Source organism: Serinus canaria, chromosome 1, assembly GCF_022539315.1.
Source record: "Serinus canaria isolate serCan28SL12 chromosome 1, serCan2020, whole genome shotgun sequence".
Classification (NCBI taxonomy): Eukaryota; Metazoa; Chordata; class Aves; order Passeriformes; family Fringillidae; genus Serinus; species Serinus canaria.
Genome location: NC_066313.1, coordinates 112,452,953 through 112,469,471, shown reverse-complemented (window position 1 = coordinate 112,469,471; position 16,519 = coordinate 112,452,953). Strand labels below are relative to the sequence as shown.

Below are 16,519 nucleotides of genomic sequence, written 5' to 3'. Positions count from 1 at the left end.
TTGGGAGTGTATTTTAAATTACTCACTCACATTAAAGGGAATTTTGTGGAAAAAGACAAAACACCCACGAGTTCTTCCACCAATTTTACGAAAAGAAAGTTTGCCAAACTTTCTTACCTGTGCACCCAATACTTGTAGTACTGGGGAAGAACTCCATTGGGGCCCTTCTCCTGGAAGACCTCGATGAGCCTCTCCAGCACAGTCACAGTCCTTGCAATCAGACAGTCTGCACTCAGAGGCTCCAGCTCTGTCCCCTCGTCCCTGTTAAACTTTGCAATGAGGTCATTGATGCAGATGGTGGGGTTGCTGTTATTCACATTAAACCCAAAGCCTGCAGAAGACAAAGAGAAGGACACAATTAAAGAGGCAAACTCTTTGTCACCACCACAGCCAGCACTGAACTCCCCTGCTCCCTACCATCATCCCTCAGGATGGCTCCCAGAGCTGGCTTCACTCAGCCTCTCACACCTTTCATCTTTCTCCTGGAATTACATTTCTCAGCTCAGATTTTGCTCCTTGCCCCCAAAATGCCTCCTCAGAGTTAGAGAGGCAAATCCAGCACAGCCCATCCCAGCAGTGAGGGCTGGGAGAGGATAAACTGCACCTTGGTTCCAAAGCCATCCATGTGAGACATTCCTGGACTCCCTGGAAGGTGCTCAGCCCACTCAGAGAACAACTGATCCCAGCCTAAGATGGGGTTTTAGCTCCCAGTCCAAAACCCAGCTCAGAGCCCTTTCTGCTTCCTGCAGGGAGCTGAGTGCCCTTTCCAAACCCCAGACTTCTCACTCAGCTGATCAGCCTCGTTTGGCTGGCTCAGGAAAGCCCAGCAGATTTGATTTTAACTTTGTAAGACTCCAGTTGGCCTAATCTATCTCACCACAGCATATCCTTTAGAAGCCTCAAGCCTCTCGCTGAGATTTCTCCAGCTGGAATTCCCAAATTCCGAGTTGGCAGAATGCCTCCCTTGTTCAAATATGGCTCTTGGGGCCTTTCCTGCAGCCTGCTGAAACAGCCTAACAGGGATGTAAAGAACTATATTGTATTACCTGTTTATTTTTTTCTCCTAATAATTTGGAGGTTTTTTGTTTTTTTTTTCTTTCCTCAGACATTTGGGATAAAACTCCCTGTCTGTCAGTCAGGTTTGGGCCCGGTGCAGCTCCATCTGCAAGGAGGTGCAGATGTCTTGATTTGTAAATTTGCTGTCAATAATTCATCATTTGTGTTAACTCTGAGAAGGATCCCTTCAGTGAAAAGGAGTTTTGGATTTTTACCCAGTCAGGGAATGCACACAAACAAGGCACAGTGGTCCCAACACACCAGTCCCGTGGAAATGAGCTGAAATGGGTTACTGGAAAGGGATTAAGGAAAACCAACTGGAAAATGCAACGAGCTGTGCCAGCAAATCCCAACTCAGCCATCTGCACTCCAGTGGGAGGGAACAGAGACACACTGAGGGGGTCACAGGGCCTTGGGGGCCATCAGGATCACTGCTCAACAATCCAAAAAATGGGACACAGCCGCCACCCTGGGACGAGGAGCTCAGCTGAAGCCCCAAGCCCTGGGAACGAACACGGCAAAGGGGAAAAGGCAGCCAGGAAACTGAACCACCACGAGGAGCTCAGGGCTCTGGGGGCACCTGTGCAGGGCCCACGGGAGAGGAGAGCACTCAGCAGTGCCCCTGCAGTGCTGATGTGGCTGATGGATGTTCCAGTGGTGGATCCATGAGGAGCTGGACGTGCCTGAGCAGAGGCAGAGCGGTGTCTGCTGGTCACGCTCGCTGGCTGCCCCCTGCATTCCACTGGGGCTTGGCTCCTCTGCCTGCTCCGAGTCTGGCCCTCACATTAATGGGGAGTATTCTTCTCAGAACTCCTCCTCCAGAAGTCCCAACGCCGTAAAGTTCTTCCATTTTAAATTTCACATTGGAAAAATAAGGTTTTTTTGGTTGGGTTTTTTTTTTTTTCCCCAACCTGTGTTTAAAAGTCTCAGCGTGAAGCGTTGTCACCTGCAGGGTCTGAGCAGTGGAAATGCAGGTTTGGCTTTGATCTGATTCTCCTGAGCTCCTCCTTGGAGCAGTGAAGCCACAGAGATGATCCTTGATTTCCATCATTATCCTCATTTATGGGACATTCTTAGGAATGCCATGGAAAGAGTGGGTTCAGTGCCTGGAGGTGGCACTGAGTGCTCTGGGCTGGGGACAAGGAGGGCACAGCTGGGACTCCATGGGCTGGGAGGGCTTTTCCAGCCTCAGGGATTTGGGGATTCTGTCTAGGAAAGGATCCTTTGGAAATGGGGGGATGGATCTGACACAGCTTTCCTGTTGGGGGAGCTGAATCCCATCACTCCCACCAACCCAAAACCTTCAGTGTCATGAGGCCCCTCTAGGACTCCATGGAATGATGGAAGAGATCCTTGGATTCATATGGAGCAAGGAAGTTTCAATCTGAAAAGCTCCCAGGTGAAAACAGACAGATGAAAACGGGCATTTATCTGTCCCTCAGACCTTCCAGATGGGAATCAGAGAGAATGGATACAAAGTCTCCCTTTGAATGGGAATATTTTGGTGTTTAGGGTAAGAATGGAAAGGTCCAAACCAAACAGGTGAAGTGCTGAAGGGGTACTTGATACAATGAACTATTTTTGGATGTATTCCTGCTTCCCTTGTGGTAACCAGGCTGTAGGAAAACATGGAAGTCGTAAATGGCTGAAGGGGCACAGAGAGATTTCTTAAGTTTCTGTGCAATTTCCATTGTGTTCCAGCAGATTATTTACAAAATGAAGGCATAAAATTGAACAGAAAATGTCTTGTCTGGGCATGTTCCACAGAAGGAGGTGACTTCTTCAACTCCTTTCTACCTTGCACCTCTAAAATCACAGAAATTTGACAGAAACAACACCATGACCACCCCACCTTTGCAGGATAATTTACTTGTTCTATATTCAAATAGAAAATAAAATATTTTTCTTTACCATTTTAGACTTGCTAAGGAACTTTCTTTCAATTTCTTAGACACAGCAGAGACAATTACTTTTGGAACCAGAATCTGGCAGGTTTCTGAGATCTGGGATGCTCATGGGAAAAACTTCCTTATCACAGGGCAGGATGATTATCAGACTGGAGATGATAAAAACATCTCAGTAATTAAAAAATGAAAAAACATTACTCTGTGTATGTAGCTCTTCTTTTGATTTAAAAGGCATGTTCCTCATTTAACTATTTGTCATGTCCCAAAAATTCCACAAATTGGGAAAAGAGGATGGAGTTTTCAGTGTATTCCACTGGTTTTGCAATAAATCAAGGAGGACAATTTCCCTCTCCATGTAATGCTCTTCCTTTGAACTCTCCTGCACCAATCCAGATGCTTGCATTTCTGTTTTACTTGTCAAGCATATGGAATTATTAAGAGGAATGAAAACATTTACTTTTTGTGCTTCCTCTGGATTTCATGTTGTGCTTTATTTCCTTATGCCTGCTGTCATTATTTGTTCTCGTCGTTGCCATTTTTACCCATCCAGACACTGATAACAAAATCCTCCAGAAAAAAAAGAAAAAAACAGCCAAAAAAGCTTCAAAATAGACATTTACCAATGAGGATATGAAATGTTGTTTCAAGGAGTGTTGAGTTAACCAGAACTCCACCAATCTTCATCAGATCACTGTAGTAAATATCGTTTGGCCACTTAACTCGCAGCTCAATGTCCTGGAGAAACAAAAGCAGAGACATTGATGGCTCACCCACCCCTCCACAGTCTGGAGAGGATCATGGAATGGGTTGGGTTGGGTTGGGAGGGACCTCAAAGCCCACCCAGTGCCACCCCTGCCATGGCAGGGACACCTCCCGCTGTGCCAGGCTGACCAGGGCAGATCTGAACCTGAGAGGACACCAGCCCTTGGCTGGGGGGCAAAACAGAGTTAAAGGTTTAGAATCAATTCTGTTACAGCAAGAAAATCTTAAAAATTATCAAAAAACTCAATGCTTGAATTTCCCCTTTGGGCTCAAGTGCTGCGAGGCTTTTCCTTATGTCCCTGTCACACCAACTGCAGCAGCCAGGAACAATGGGATGATCTACAGAGGGATGGGATCATGGGATGGGTGGGGTTGGAAGGGATCTGAAAGATCATCCCAGCCCTGCCATGGCAGGGACACCTCCCACTGTGCCAGGCTGCTCCAGCCCCAGTGTCCAACCTGCCCTTGGGCACTGCCAGGGATCCAGGGATGGAATTCCATCCCAGCCCCTGCCCACCCTGCCAGGGAACAATTCCTCATTGCCAAGATCCCAGCCAGCCCTGCCCTCTGGCACTGGGAGCCATTCCCTGGCTGCTGTCCCTGCATCCCCTGGGAATTGTCTCTCTCCAGCTTTCCTGGGGCTCCTCCAGGCCCTGCAAGGCCACCCTGAGCTCAGCCCAAAGCTTCTCCTGTGCAGGTGAGCAATGCCAGCTGTGCCAGCCTTTCCTCCCAGCAGAGCTGCTCCAGCCCTCTGCCCATCCTGGAGCCTCCTCTGGGCTCTCTGCAGCAGCTCCAGCTCCTCCAGGGCTGGGCCAGGGCTGGGGCAGCTCTGCAGGTGGGAAATCACCTGAGCAGGGCAGAGGAGAAGAATTTTCTCTGCCTCTCTGCCACACCCAAAGTGGATTCTCTCAGTGAGAATCTACTGAAGTGCTCCCCAAATGCTACAGAAAATGGAACCCTGCAGGAATTGATGCCTCAGGTTTGAGCTTTTCTATTTCCCACACTCTGTGCTGCTTTAGTGTGTGGGTCTGAGTTCATATTATGGGATGGAGAGCTCTGTGCACAGAGCAGGGAGACAAAACAATTCCTGCTCCAGCTGGGCACCAAGGACAAATGATCCCAATCTCAGGCCAGGAGCACAAACCCCGTGGGCTGGAGAGAGAAAAACAAGCAGGGTGGGAGTGCCTGGGCTAAAGCTGGGCTGGGACAATGAACTGCAAGGTGGGAATGGAGCAGAGCTGATCCCAGGGAGAGACCCCGTGCCCGGCCGGGCATTTTGGGGCCATTTTGGGTCATCTTGGGTGCAGCCCTGGCTGGGCTCTGGTGCTGCCCAAGGTGGGTCCATGCAGGAGATCCTTGGAATCAATCCCTGCTGTATTCTTTAGCTCTGCCCAGCCTCTGCTCTGGGGCAGCCTGCACAAGGCATCAGCAGCAGCCAAAGAGACAGTGACATCCTGAATTTCAGAAAGGAAGTTCAGCAGACAGGAGCAATCCCAGTTCCCAGCCACGTAAGTGGTTCAGAAATGTCCCAAAGCTGTCCCCAAAACTGAGCTGGTGACAACGTCCCAGCCCCACAGAGCAGCTTTTGTTGAAACCATGGGGCTGAGCTGAACTTTGCACTGGCTACTTGAACACAAAAAAACCCAAATGTGCTTCCTGCAGCTTGAAACACTGCCCATGGCTGCTGCATCCCCGGGGGCAAATTAGGGGAGGTGCTCCAGGCCTACAGGAGTCGCATTCCCTCCTATTGCAGGGGGTGAAATCCCTTTACAGGATGTGTGAAAGCTGCACCTGGGTCCGTGTCTACTTTCCTGACAGATTTAAAGGCCAGGGAGGAGTCCATGACACATCCACTGACAGGAAATACTACCTGATTTTGCTATCAAAGCATTCTGAGGGAAAGTATCACCAGCTCCGATTCGTTATGGAAAAGAACTTGGCTCCTGGCACTGGGGGAAGGTTTTAGGGGACTCTGGAGATGTGGGAGGAATGACACAGTGAAATGGTGCTCTCAGGGATGAAAGAGGGAAACACACACCTGTAAGACAGCAGACAGTAGCTCTGTGACTGAAGTGACAACAGGCAGCAAGAACAACTGGGTGTTCCCATGACTGTTGTATGTGTGGGTGCCCCGATGGAGGGAGGAGGGATGAGTCTGACTCCGTGTTCTCAGCAGGCTGATTCATTATTTTAAGATACTGTATTATATTAAAGAATGCTAAACTATACTAAAGAATACAGAAAGGACACTGACAGAAGGCTAAAAAGACAATAATGAAAACTCCTGACTCTCTCCAGAGCCCTGACCCAGCCTGGCCCTGACTGGGGAAAGAGTGAAAACAGCTCCCAGCAGAATGCACTGGAACAATCACCTGGGGGTGAACAATCTCCAAACACATTCCACATGGGCACAGCACAGGAGAAGCAAAGGAGATCAGAATTGTTTTCCTTTTCTCTGAGGCTTCTCAGCTTCCCAGGAGAAATCCTGGGCAAATCTCTCATTTCAGAGAATGTGAATGCCACATGTGACTTTGCCACGGAGTGGATTCACCAGGTACCACACAAAATGGAGCAATTCTTGTCTTCCCTCACTAGAGAGACACTCTGCTGTTCTCACAATGGGAGAGCAAAGCATCCTCTTGATTTAAAGCCCATTTGCATCCTTGGCATCAACATCTGACAAGGGAACTTCCAACCGAGCCCTCAGATCTGCTCTGGGAGGTCCCACACCAAAGGCTCAGCAGAGTCAATCATTGTGGCCACCCTAAAAGCCATGAGTGGCTGATAAAGTGGGACATGGAGCTCCTGAACCAGCCCAGAGGAGGCTCCAGGATGGGCAGAGGGCTGGAGCAGCTCTGCTGGGAGGAAAGGCTGGCACAGCTGGCATTGCTCACCTGCACAGGAGAAGCTTTGGGCTGAGCTCAGGGTGGCCTTGCAGGGCCTGGAGGAGCCCCAGGAAAGCTGGAGAGAGACAATTCCCAGGGGATGCAGGGACAGCAGCCAGGGAACGGCTCCCAGTGCCAGAGGGCAGGGCTGGCTGGGATCTTGGCAATGAGGAATTGTTCCCTGGCAGGGTGGGCAGGGCTGGGATGGAATTCCATCCCTGGATCCCTGGCAGTGCCCAAGGCCAGGCTGGACACTGGGGCTGGAGCACCTGGCACAGTGGGAGGTGTCCCTGCCATGGCAGGGCTGGGATGATCTTTCAGATCCCTTCCAACCCCACCCATCCCATGATCCCATCCCTCTGTAGATCATCCCATTGTTCCTGGCTGCTGCAGTTGGTGTGACAGGGACATAAGGAAAAGCCTCGCAGCACTTGAGCCCAAAGGGGAAATTCAAGCATTGAGTTTTTTGATAATTTTTAAGATTTTCTTGCTGTAACAGAATTGATTCTAAACCTTTAACTCTGTTTTGCCCCCCAGCCAAGGGCTGGTGTCCCCTCAGGCTCAGCAGATCTGCCCTGGGCACAGAAAGCTCTTTACTGTCCAAATGTTCAGTAGAGCACCCACATTATCGATCCACATTTTTTACCCCAATATTTGGAACTTCAGTCACCTTTTTTCCATATTTGGAACTTCAGTCACCTTTTTTCCTCTGGAATGGAATAAAATTAAAAAATGCCACAGCACATCAGGGCAGGCACACAGGGGCAAAGCCACCTCCATTGATAAATCAGCTCCTTCCCCAGTCACCCCCACATTTTATAAAACTAACCCTTGTCCCTTCTTTTCAAGTGGTCAAATTATCCACTCCAGCCAAATATTTTATATTGCAAATTTTAGCCTGCAGCATTTTGTTTTTCCAGTCAGGTTATGAAGCACTGAATTTAGAAGGTTTTAATAGGAAGGCTGACAGACCCTAAACTCCAGCAAAGCTACTGGGTGCCACCATAATAAAGTTCATGTGTAAATGTGTATAAGTCATTGATTTTCTGTAATATAGGAAACATATGCTGGAGTTAACTACTTCTGTAAAATACCAAAGTTTTATAGTTAGCAAATATTAGGAAATGGTAACATTAAAAAGGAGATATATGAGGTGATAAAGAAGACTGGTTCTTCATTTTAATACTGATGACAGGACACTTGATTCCCTCTCGAGAGCAATTCTCCTCAGTTCTTGCTTTAGAAATCAGTTTTCAACCTTAAACAAGGGTTGGAAAAATCCTTTAAAAGGGATAAAGTGACCACTGAAACAGCACCAACAGAAAAGCAGAAAAGGATTTGTCAGTTTTATTCATTTTTCCCTCCTCCTTATTCTCCTTCAAAATCAAAACTAATCAGCTCCATTGTTGGGCAAACAAAATTGACTTTTCTTTACTGCTGAGGATTGAGGCTTCAGTTTCACAAGATTTAGAGTGAAATGAGTGCAGTGCATGTGATCAGCTCAGTAAAAGAATATTCATCCTCTGGATATTGGATTTCTCCAAACACATCAATAACCAAACATTAGGGAGGTTAAGTTTAGGTTCCTTTTAAAAACTGAATCATGCATTCAGCCATTACACCCAGAAAAAACACAGCTCAAATCTGAATTTAATGGGAATGGAAGCAGGAATTGTGAGATGAGTTAGAAGGACATACCTCATATCCTGGGATGGACCTGACTGCCTCTACCACTGCCAGGGACGCCAGGTGCTGGATGAAAGGAATTCTCTGGCCCAGGTTGGAATGCAGAGGGATGGAGATGTGCAGGGTGGACAGGGCACAGCCCTTGGGGCTGAGCCAAACGTTCCCACCACGACCTGGGCAGGGACAGGAGAAAGGGGAACTTCACTCAAGAACAGAATATTTATGAAAAAGATCATTTTGTAGATAACAACATGAATGTACCAAAAGTTCCTTGAATGGAACCAAAGCAGTTTTCCAAACCAACTGGTTCCCAAACCAATTTTGAAAGAAAAAGGGTTAAAGTGCAAAGCTTTTTCTTCAAAAAAAATATTGGAATTTTAAAAACATCCTCATCCCTGTAAGTGTTCCAGGCCAGGCTGGGTGGGGCTCTGAGCCCCTGGTTTTGTGGAAGGTGTGGAACAAGATGATCTTTAAGGTCCCTTCCAACTCAGGCCATTCTATAATTCTGTTCTGAGGTTCTGAAGGACAAGCTGCTGCTCAATTTCCCAGCAAGTCCTAAATAAACCCCCTGCTTCCAGGATTTTCCTGGGCTCTGCTGGCAGACACATTTCAAAGATCTTGCTTTGTTCAGGTGGAGAAGCATTTCTGAAAATGCTCTGGGTGCACCCAGAAAAGCACCCAAACCCTGAACCACCCTGCAGAGAAACCAGGGAATCGTCTTTCCATGGATTTCTGCTCAGAAAAGCTTCGTGGGCCACACACTCTGCTCTTCCAGCAGGATGAGTGTGGCTTTTAAAGAAGTGCCAGCATTTTTCTGGGCAGGAAACACCACTTGCTCACATTTATCTGCTCAGGCAGGTCCTTCAGACTCAATCCCAGAGCACGTCAAGCCCCAGCCCTGCTCCAGTTCACCCAGTTTCAGTTTTCATCTGGAGCTCTGACTTGTGTTACACTGAGTGTAGTGATGGCAGCTCTTGTGACTGGCAAAACTGTTTTGGCAGGAACCAGGAGACCATTAAATCATTTCTGCAAAAGCCACCAAACATCCTGAAAACGTTTACTTTGGTCTCTTATTAACTTCTGGGTTTTCAGTTTGAGCAGGAGGAGAAGAGGACAGGCTTGTTCTATGGATTATATTATCAAAAATGCTCACAATGCAGCTTCAAATGTCCTATTTTGTGCATTTAACCCACATTTATGAGTAAAACCAGGAGATTTACTCACCTTTGCCTTGTGTTTGTCGAACAGCCACTGCTATTAAACCCATCTCCTCAGGCAACTCGAACATTAACCTGCCAATTAGGGGAGAAACCAAAAACCCCACATGCTTATCAGCTGCAACACTAAGCTACATTCATGAAAATCAAGGCTGAAATATCAGGTAATATTTTATGTTAACGTTGCACCACTTTTTTTTTTTTTCCAGTTTTTTTCCAGTTCACATTTAGTCCCGACCCAAACCCATTAGAATATTAAAAAAGGATTGGCTGAAAAACGAGAATGTAAAATATTCTTTTATTCTGTTAGGCTGAAATAAGTCAGAGCCATAGTTCATGTGAGTTCTGATAACCCAGGTTTTGTGTTTCTTCACTTCTTCCTCCAGTGCTCATTTTTTGGGAGTCCCTATCTTCAGCAAGTGACAACCAGCAATTCCAGACATTTGTTTCTACTTACAGAGAATTTTTGTTCATGCTACAAAATACAAGAGCAGCAGTTTCTGATTATTTAGAAAACCAATATGGTGGCAATAAAGCAGTTTAAAAGATACACTATCCCCTGAGAACTAATTATGATTTAACTACAGTAAATAAATCTACACCTTCTGAGAGCTCTAGAGAACACTGGCTTATTTTAGGCTTGTGTTCTGCTTTTAAAATAGTTTCACTTAAAAGAATACTAACTTTCCTCTGGGGATAAGTAGAAAGTGCACTTTAACACCACCAAATGAGTCAATGCTACACTTAAAATTAAAAAAAAAAAAAAAAAAAAAAAGGAAAAGAAAAAACCCTACTGTGAGAACTTTGTTCAAGCCCCTTTTGAACTGCACCGTGATCCTCCTCCATTTCACATTTTCAGGGAGAGTTATTTCAGAGATAAAACACATTCAAGATGTTGCCTGAGAGGGAAGCCCAAAAAGGGATGTCCAGCCCCCAAATCTGCTTCTCTCACAGGCACAGGCACGATGTTGTTCATTCCTATCAAAGCAATCCTGTCTCAGGGGTAAGGGCAGCCCAAATCAGAGAAAAAAGCACCACTCACCATGATCTCCTGTGAGAGATGGATTTGTAAAGAATCTCTAAAATTTGACAGAAAGTTCATGCAGCGCTGGGTATTTGTATGTAAATACTGAGATGAGGTGTAAATAAGTTTTAAAATGTGGTTTTGTAAAATGATTAGGTATTTTAGAGAACTGGAACTGTGAAAGATGGATTGTAGTAAGGCTGTGTAAGGAAAAAATATGGATAATTGGTGTTGGAAGTATTAGCAGTATTGTGTGGTCAAAGTTAATCAGTTGAAATACATAATAGTTCATAAGTTTAAATAAAAAATTAATAAAGTATTGTAATTAAGAAGCAGGTTGGCTTCTGATGGAATGGCATTGAGTGTTACATCTCTTGTATGTCACTATTTGAGACTCATAATAAAATCTGTTAAAACTCCTCCCAGTGTCCCCATCTCTGTAAGAGCTGAGAAAACCAATTTCTCCTGAATTTCAGATGGGATTGGGAGCTGGTTCAAGCTCTGCCATGGAGGAGGTGCAGGAGCAGCAAGGAGGAGCTGTGGGTGTCCCATTGGTGACACACAGAGTGCTGAGATGAGGAACCACCCATTGCTCCTGCTGCACAGGCTGAGAAAAGGGACATCAGCAACTCCTGGGGCTGGGGCAGCACCAAAAGGCAAAAAACCCAGAGATTTCCATCTCCTGACTCACTTTAGGTTGGAGAGCAGGGAAAAGGTTTTTCCAGCAAGGGGGAGAAAGTTCTGGCATGTCGGCCCTGGAGGTGGTGGAGTGCCCATCCCTGGGGGTGTTTAACAAAGCCTGGAGGTGGCACTGGGTGCCAGGGCTCAGTTGGGCTGCTGGGGCTGGGCTGGACTCCATGGGCTTGGAGGTCTCTTCCAACCCAGGGATTCTGGGAATTCTGTGATTCTGCTTTCATGGTGATGAGTTAATTGGAAAGCCCAAGCAAAGTCTGGATCAAAAATGCCTTTGCTAATTCCAAATCACAGAATCCTGGAATGGTTTGGCTTGGAAGGGACCTTAAAGAGGATCCAGTTCCAGCCCCTGCCGTGGGTAGGGCCACACCAACCAGCAGGAGCTGGGCCAGGCCCCAGGATGTTTTCCCACGTTATTCCTGAGTCATGGAGATGCCATCAAAGGCCAACAGCCAGAAAATCTTTTGCCAGTCACCTTCCATGAAACACACCTTGGGAATTGCCTCCTCTGGACACTGTGGATCCTGAGCTGACACCAGGCCCACCCATCCACCTCCTTTGGCAGTAAATTTCACCTCTTGACACAACATTCCCAGAATCATCAAGGATGGAGGAGCAACTCAGGACCACCCAGTGCCATCACCCCAAACCCTGTCCCCAAGGCCACATCCAGACTGCTCTGGGACAATCCCAGGGACTCCAAACCTCCCTGGGCAGCTCCTGCCAAGGCCTGACCACTCTGCCAGGGACATTTTCTGTCCCAGTCTCCACCCTGAGCCTGCCCTGGTGCCATTTGGGGCCATTTCCTCTCCTCCTTTCCCTTTCCCCAGCCCTCCCTCGCTGCCCCTCCAGGAGCTCCCTCTGATCCCCTTTTCTCCAGGCTGAGCCCCCCCAGCTCCCTCAGCTGCTCCTCCCAGGATGTGTTTTCCAGATCCTTCTCTTCCCTGGACACACTCCAGCCCCTTTAGGGGGAAAATCCCCCAAAGCCCAGGAGGTTTCATCCCTGTCTCCTGGGAGCAGACTGATTACAACACCGAGTCCCTGCTTTTGCAACATAAAAATCCAATTTAAACTTGGACACAGAGTTAGGAGGAAATTACAGCCTTTGTTGAGACACATGGAGCTCTGCTGCTTCTCCATTCATGTGTCTGGTTTTAAATAATGAAAAAAAAAAAAAAAATAAAAATCATGTGCTGCCATGAGGGGAGGAAAATAAACAGAGCAGGAAAAAAGCTAATTAGGAATGTAAAACACAGGCTTCTGCACCAAAGAGATGCAATTAGGAGCAGGGATGATGCAGCTCTGGGAGACTTGGCAGCAGGTAACAACATGGAGAGGCTGAGGCTGGACTTTCAAGGGTCACAAAGAAATCCCTTAAAGGACACAACGTGGGGAAGTTGTTAATTGCCAGCCTGATACAGCAAGAGACACACACAGATTGATTTTTTACAACTTCCTGAGATTGTGCTGGAGTTACCATGAAGGCAATGACAATAAAATTCTGCACTCAGCCTCCTGCCTGCCTTCCCCCAGCTTCAGAGCTCTGAGCATGGTGTGTGCCTGGCACTTTGGTGGGGTTTCTTTTCTTCTCTGGGAGAAACAACTTGGATTTTCCTTACCAGAAAGATGAACTGTACGTGCACTTTTTTACATATTGACTTCCCTTCTTCTCTTTCAACTTAATCAGTTGCAGATTTAACAATTTCATTTTTCTGCAGAGTGGCTTAATCACAGTGCTCGCCACATTTCCCCCCTCCCTGAAATCTTCTCCTTCAAGAAATTATCTTTTTTTTTTAATTTTTTTTTTCTTTCTCTGCTCTTTAACCATCATGCTCTGGGTATTAATTCCAAAAACCATAATGAGATATAAGATTATGGCAACATGAAAATAAATTTACCCATCAGGAAGAATATCAGATGACATCTATATGATCATAGAAGACGATACTGGAATTTTATGTAAACTTCTCAATTTTTTTTTTTTAACATTTTTGTGGTATTTCCCAAAATGTGAGCAAGGCACTTTTGGCATTCAGCTGAAATAGTGAGAGGTTCTAGCAGAGTTTTTTTTATACAAATACCCTCCTCCCCACCCTGCAGTGCATCCTAAGAGTGCTGACAAGAGCAATAAACAATATTTAATTATTTTACAGAAATTCCAAGTGTCAGGAGGACTCCCCTGCCAACACAACAACTTTTCATCCTACATGAACATAAAATGGGAACTGAAACCCCCAAAGCCACGTTTGACTGATGTTAACAAGGATAAATTTCATTGATGCTGTGGGTTTCAGGTTGAATCTCCCATGAAGGCGTCCTGCTGTGTTACAGGATTGCAGAGGCATTAGCACGGCCAGCAGTGCATTCCAGATGTTCAAATACCTGGGCACAAGAGTTTGGGGCAGGTTTGGCCCTTCCCTTCCAGCTCCTTGCCTGAAAATCTCACTCTCAAGGAGGTTGTTTAGAGAGTGTTGTAAAAGCAACTCACAAAAAAACCCCAAAAAACTGAAACAACCAAAAGAAAAAAAAACCAAAAAAACCCAAACCAAAACAACCAAAAAAACCAACCAAAACCAAAACCCCCAAACCCTCTCAATTTTAGCCAAATCAATGAATTCCAGAATTATTTAGGTTGGTGGGCAACACTTAGAGGAGAAGACACCACAAATGAGAGGAGTAGGTTTGGATTAGATATTGGGAAAAATACCTAATCTGGGAAGGTGGGGAGGCCCTGGAAAGAATTCCCAGAGCAGCTGGGGCTGCCCCTGGATCCCTGGAAGTGCCCAAGGCCAGGTTGGAGCAGGCTGGGACAGTGGAGGGTGCCCCAATGCCATGGATGAAACTGGACAATCTTTGCTGTCCTTCCAACCCAAACCATTCTGTGATTCTCTCAGATGTAAAATCAATGTTGTTCTTGACCCCAAAGCAGCAGTTCCTGTGGGTGACCCCATGCTGGGAATCTGCTCAAAGCCACCAAATCAGGAAATGTGGGGAAGTTCTGAGGATGAACAAACCCTGGATTCAGTTTATTTGGGTAGATGGGATCTCATGAGTGACATCTCTGAGTGGCAAAGGAGCTCAAAAGATCTGATCTTTACAAATTCCACCCCTAAAATAACCCTGTCACAATCCTGAGGAAAATAAGGACGTGGACAGAGGCTGCTTTGGCTAAAAAAGGGGAATCCAAGAGGGTAAAAGAATGTCCAAAAAAAGGTGGAAGCAAGGAGCAATGCTAGAAAGGAGAAATGAAGAAATACGGTCCAGAGGATGGAAAGCTCAATTATGTTAGAGACCGGGGGGGAAAAAAAATCAAATGCAACAAGAACTTCTACTTAACTTAACTTAATCACATTCCAGAGCTCCTACTGGAATGTGATTTAAAAAAAAAAAAAAGAAGAAGAAAAATGTGGAGTCTCAGCCCCAGGTCTTCCCCAACAAAGTCCTCCAGGACTTGACACAGGGTTCAGGGAGAAGAGGAAGCACCAGCAGTAGGAAAGAACTGATCTCATAAATCTCTGGGGAAATCTTGGCTCGGTCAGGTTGGTGAGAGCAGAGGGGATGGATCTGAGAGTGCTGAGGGCACATCCAGCTCTCCTGTCCTCATGGTCAGGGACAGCAGGGTGCTGCCAGAATGAGAGGGAAAACATCTCCAAGCTGTTGTTGCAAACATCCCTGGAAGGGTCTGGGATTGGAAATCCTGGTTGGTTTGGACACAACTGCAGACCCTCAGGGGGTTCTCCAAGACTTGTCCTGTTGAGTGTCTTCATAAGTTTAATAGGAGGTGAAGGAAAGCAGGGAATTCAGGAGGAAATGGCACCCCCAGCCAGCCTGGGAGTGACACTGAGCTGTGGGGATAACTAAACCCTGGAATGGGATGTGGAGTTTTTCCAGACCTGACTGGAAAAAGCCTTTATCGAGCTGGTCAGAATTCACTGTTGACCCTGCTTAAAAGAAAGGGTTTGGATTAGAGACCTTCAGGGATTCTTGACTCCAGAAAATGCACAGGAACTTGGCGTCTCTGGTGTTTCCAGCAGACATTTGGGTTGGGCTGAAATCAGTCAGAAATTGGCCACTGGAACTGTTCAATCAGTGATTCAGCCCCAGTGCTGGGCACTGGAATCCCATCTCCCAGGCAGGACCCCAAAGCCATTTGCACACTCTTCTTACAAGCCTAAATATTTACATTTCTCCATCCTCCACTTTCCATGAGGCATTTTACACCCAGCCAGGTGCTCCAGAAGATTGACTGAGACAAGAACACCTCAGCTGCTAATCCAGCTCAGGCTGATTCAAATGAGAGAAATCTCACTTAAAACTGTGCCTAAATCCAGCAAAAAAAAACCCAAAAAACCCATTTACCAGAATACCCTGTGAGATGAATGCACTCTTCTGTTCTAAAGCAAAAATTCATTGCTCCTTTCACTTTCTGCTGGGTTCCCCCACAGCAAAGTCAGCACAGAAAGGACCATTTAATGTCAAATTCTCCTTGAACTCCTTGGATCCACCAAAGTCCTGCACCAGTGAGGAAAAGCATTAAAGGGATTACAATATCCCAGCCATGGGGGAAAGCCAAAAAAGCACTGCAACCTTGCACAGCTGGCTCCTTGTTACCTCAAGAAATGCCACAAAAAGAAGATTGTCCTGAAGCAGACAGGGCATTTCCAGCAGGGAATATTCCCCTGAATGAATGATGTGGCTGAGGAGCTCCCAGAGCCTCTGGCTGGCTGGGAAAATCCTTCAGCAGGGCAAAAAGAACAATTCAGGAGCAGGGAAAAGGCAGGCTGGAGGAGGGCTGAGAGCAGGGCAAAGCCACCTGAGATGTTCTTCAGCTCTCCAGGAATGACAGCTGCTGTTGGCAAAGGGGCAGCAACAGCAAAAGATGCCAGGGGAGAGAAGGGAAGATGAAATCACCTCTTTTTTACCACCCCTGTGCTCATGCTTGGTTGCAATGATGGAGTTATAAATTGGTTTGAAATCGGGTTCCTGCTTTGCTGGTGGAATTGCTTTGAGAATCAGGGCCTGCTGCACACAACTCTACCATGAAATCCTCTTTTTTCCCCTCTGTTTTTCAGCTGGAAATTTTCTTGTCTCTCTATTTTTATACCTGACATGTTATAATTAGCCCTTTGTCTATGGTCATCAGCTTTTCCTCTTGAAAAAGAGAAAGAGAATTTGAAAACACAGCACCATACAGGCAGAGGTGTCAGGAAACAGACCCAAGGGAGAAAGGACTCCAAAAAATTTAGTTTGCCAACAAAATGCCAGTAAAATCTGAAACCTGGGTTCAGC

The 16,519-nt window shown here is 46.4% G+C and overlaps 1 protein-coding gene across 1 annotated transcript in view; it reads right to left on the bottom strand.

The window, feature by feature from the left end:
• HLCS (holocarboxylase synthetase) overlaps nt 1–16,519 on the bottom strand; it is a 156,337-nt gene that overhangs the window by 5,865 nt on the left and 133,953 nt on the right. The window contains exons 7-10 of the mRNA XM_050976789.1: nt 9,521–9,588; nt 8,309–8,469; nt 3,584–3,698; nt 118–331 (exon numbers count right to left, since the gene is read on the bottom strand). Coding sequence (XP_050832746.1) covers nt 118–331; nt 3,584–3,698; nt 8,309–8,469; nt 9,521–9,588 — 558 coding nt within the window. The remainder of the gene's footprint in view (nt 1–117; nt 332–3,583; nt 3,699–8,308; nt 8,470–9,520; nt 9,589–16,519) is intronic.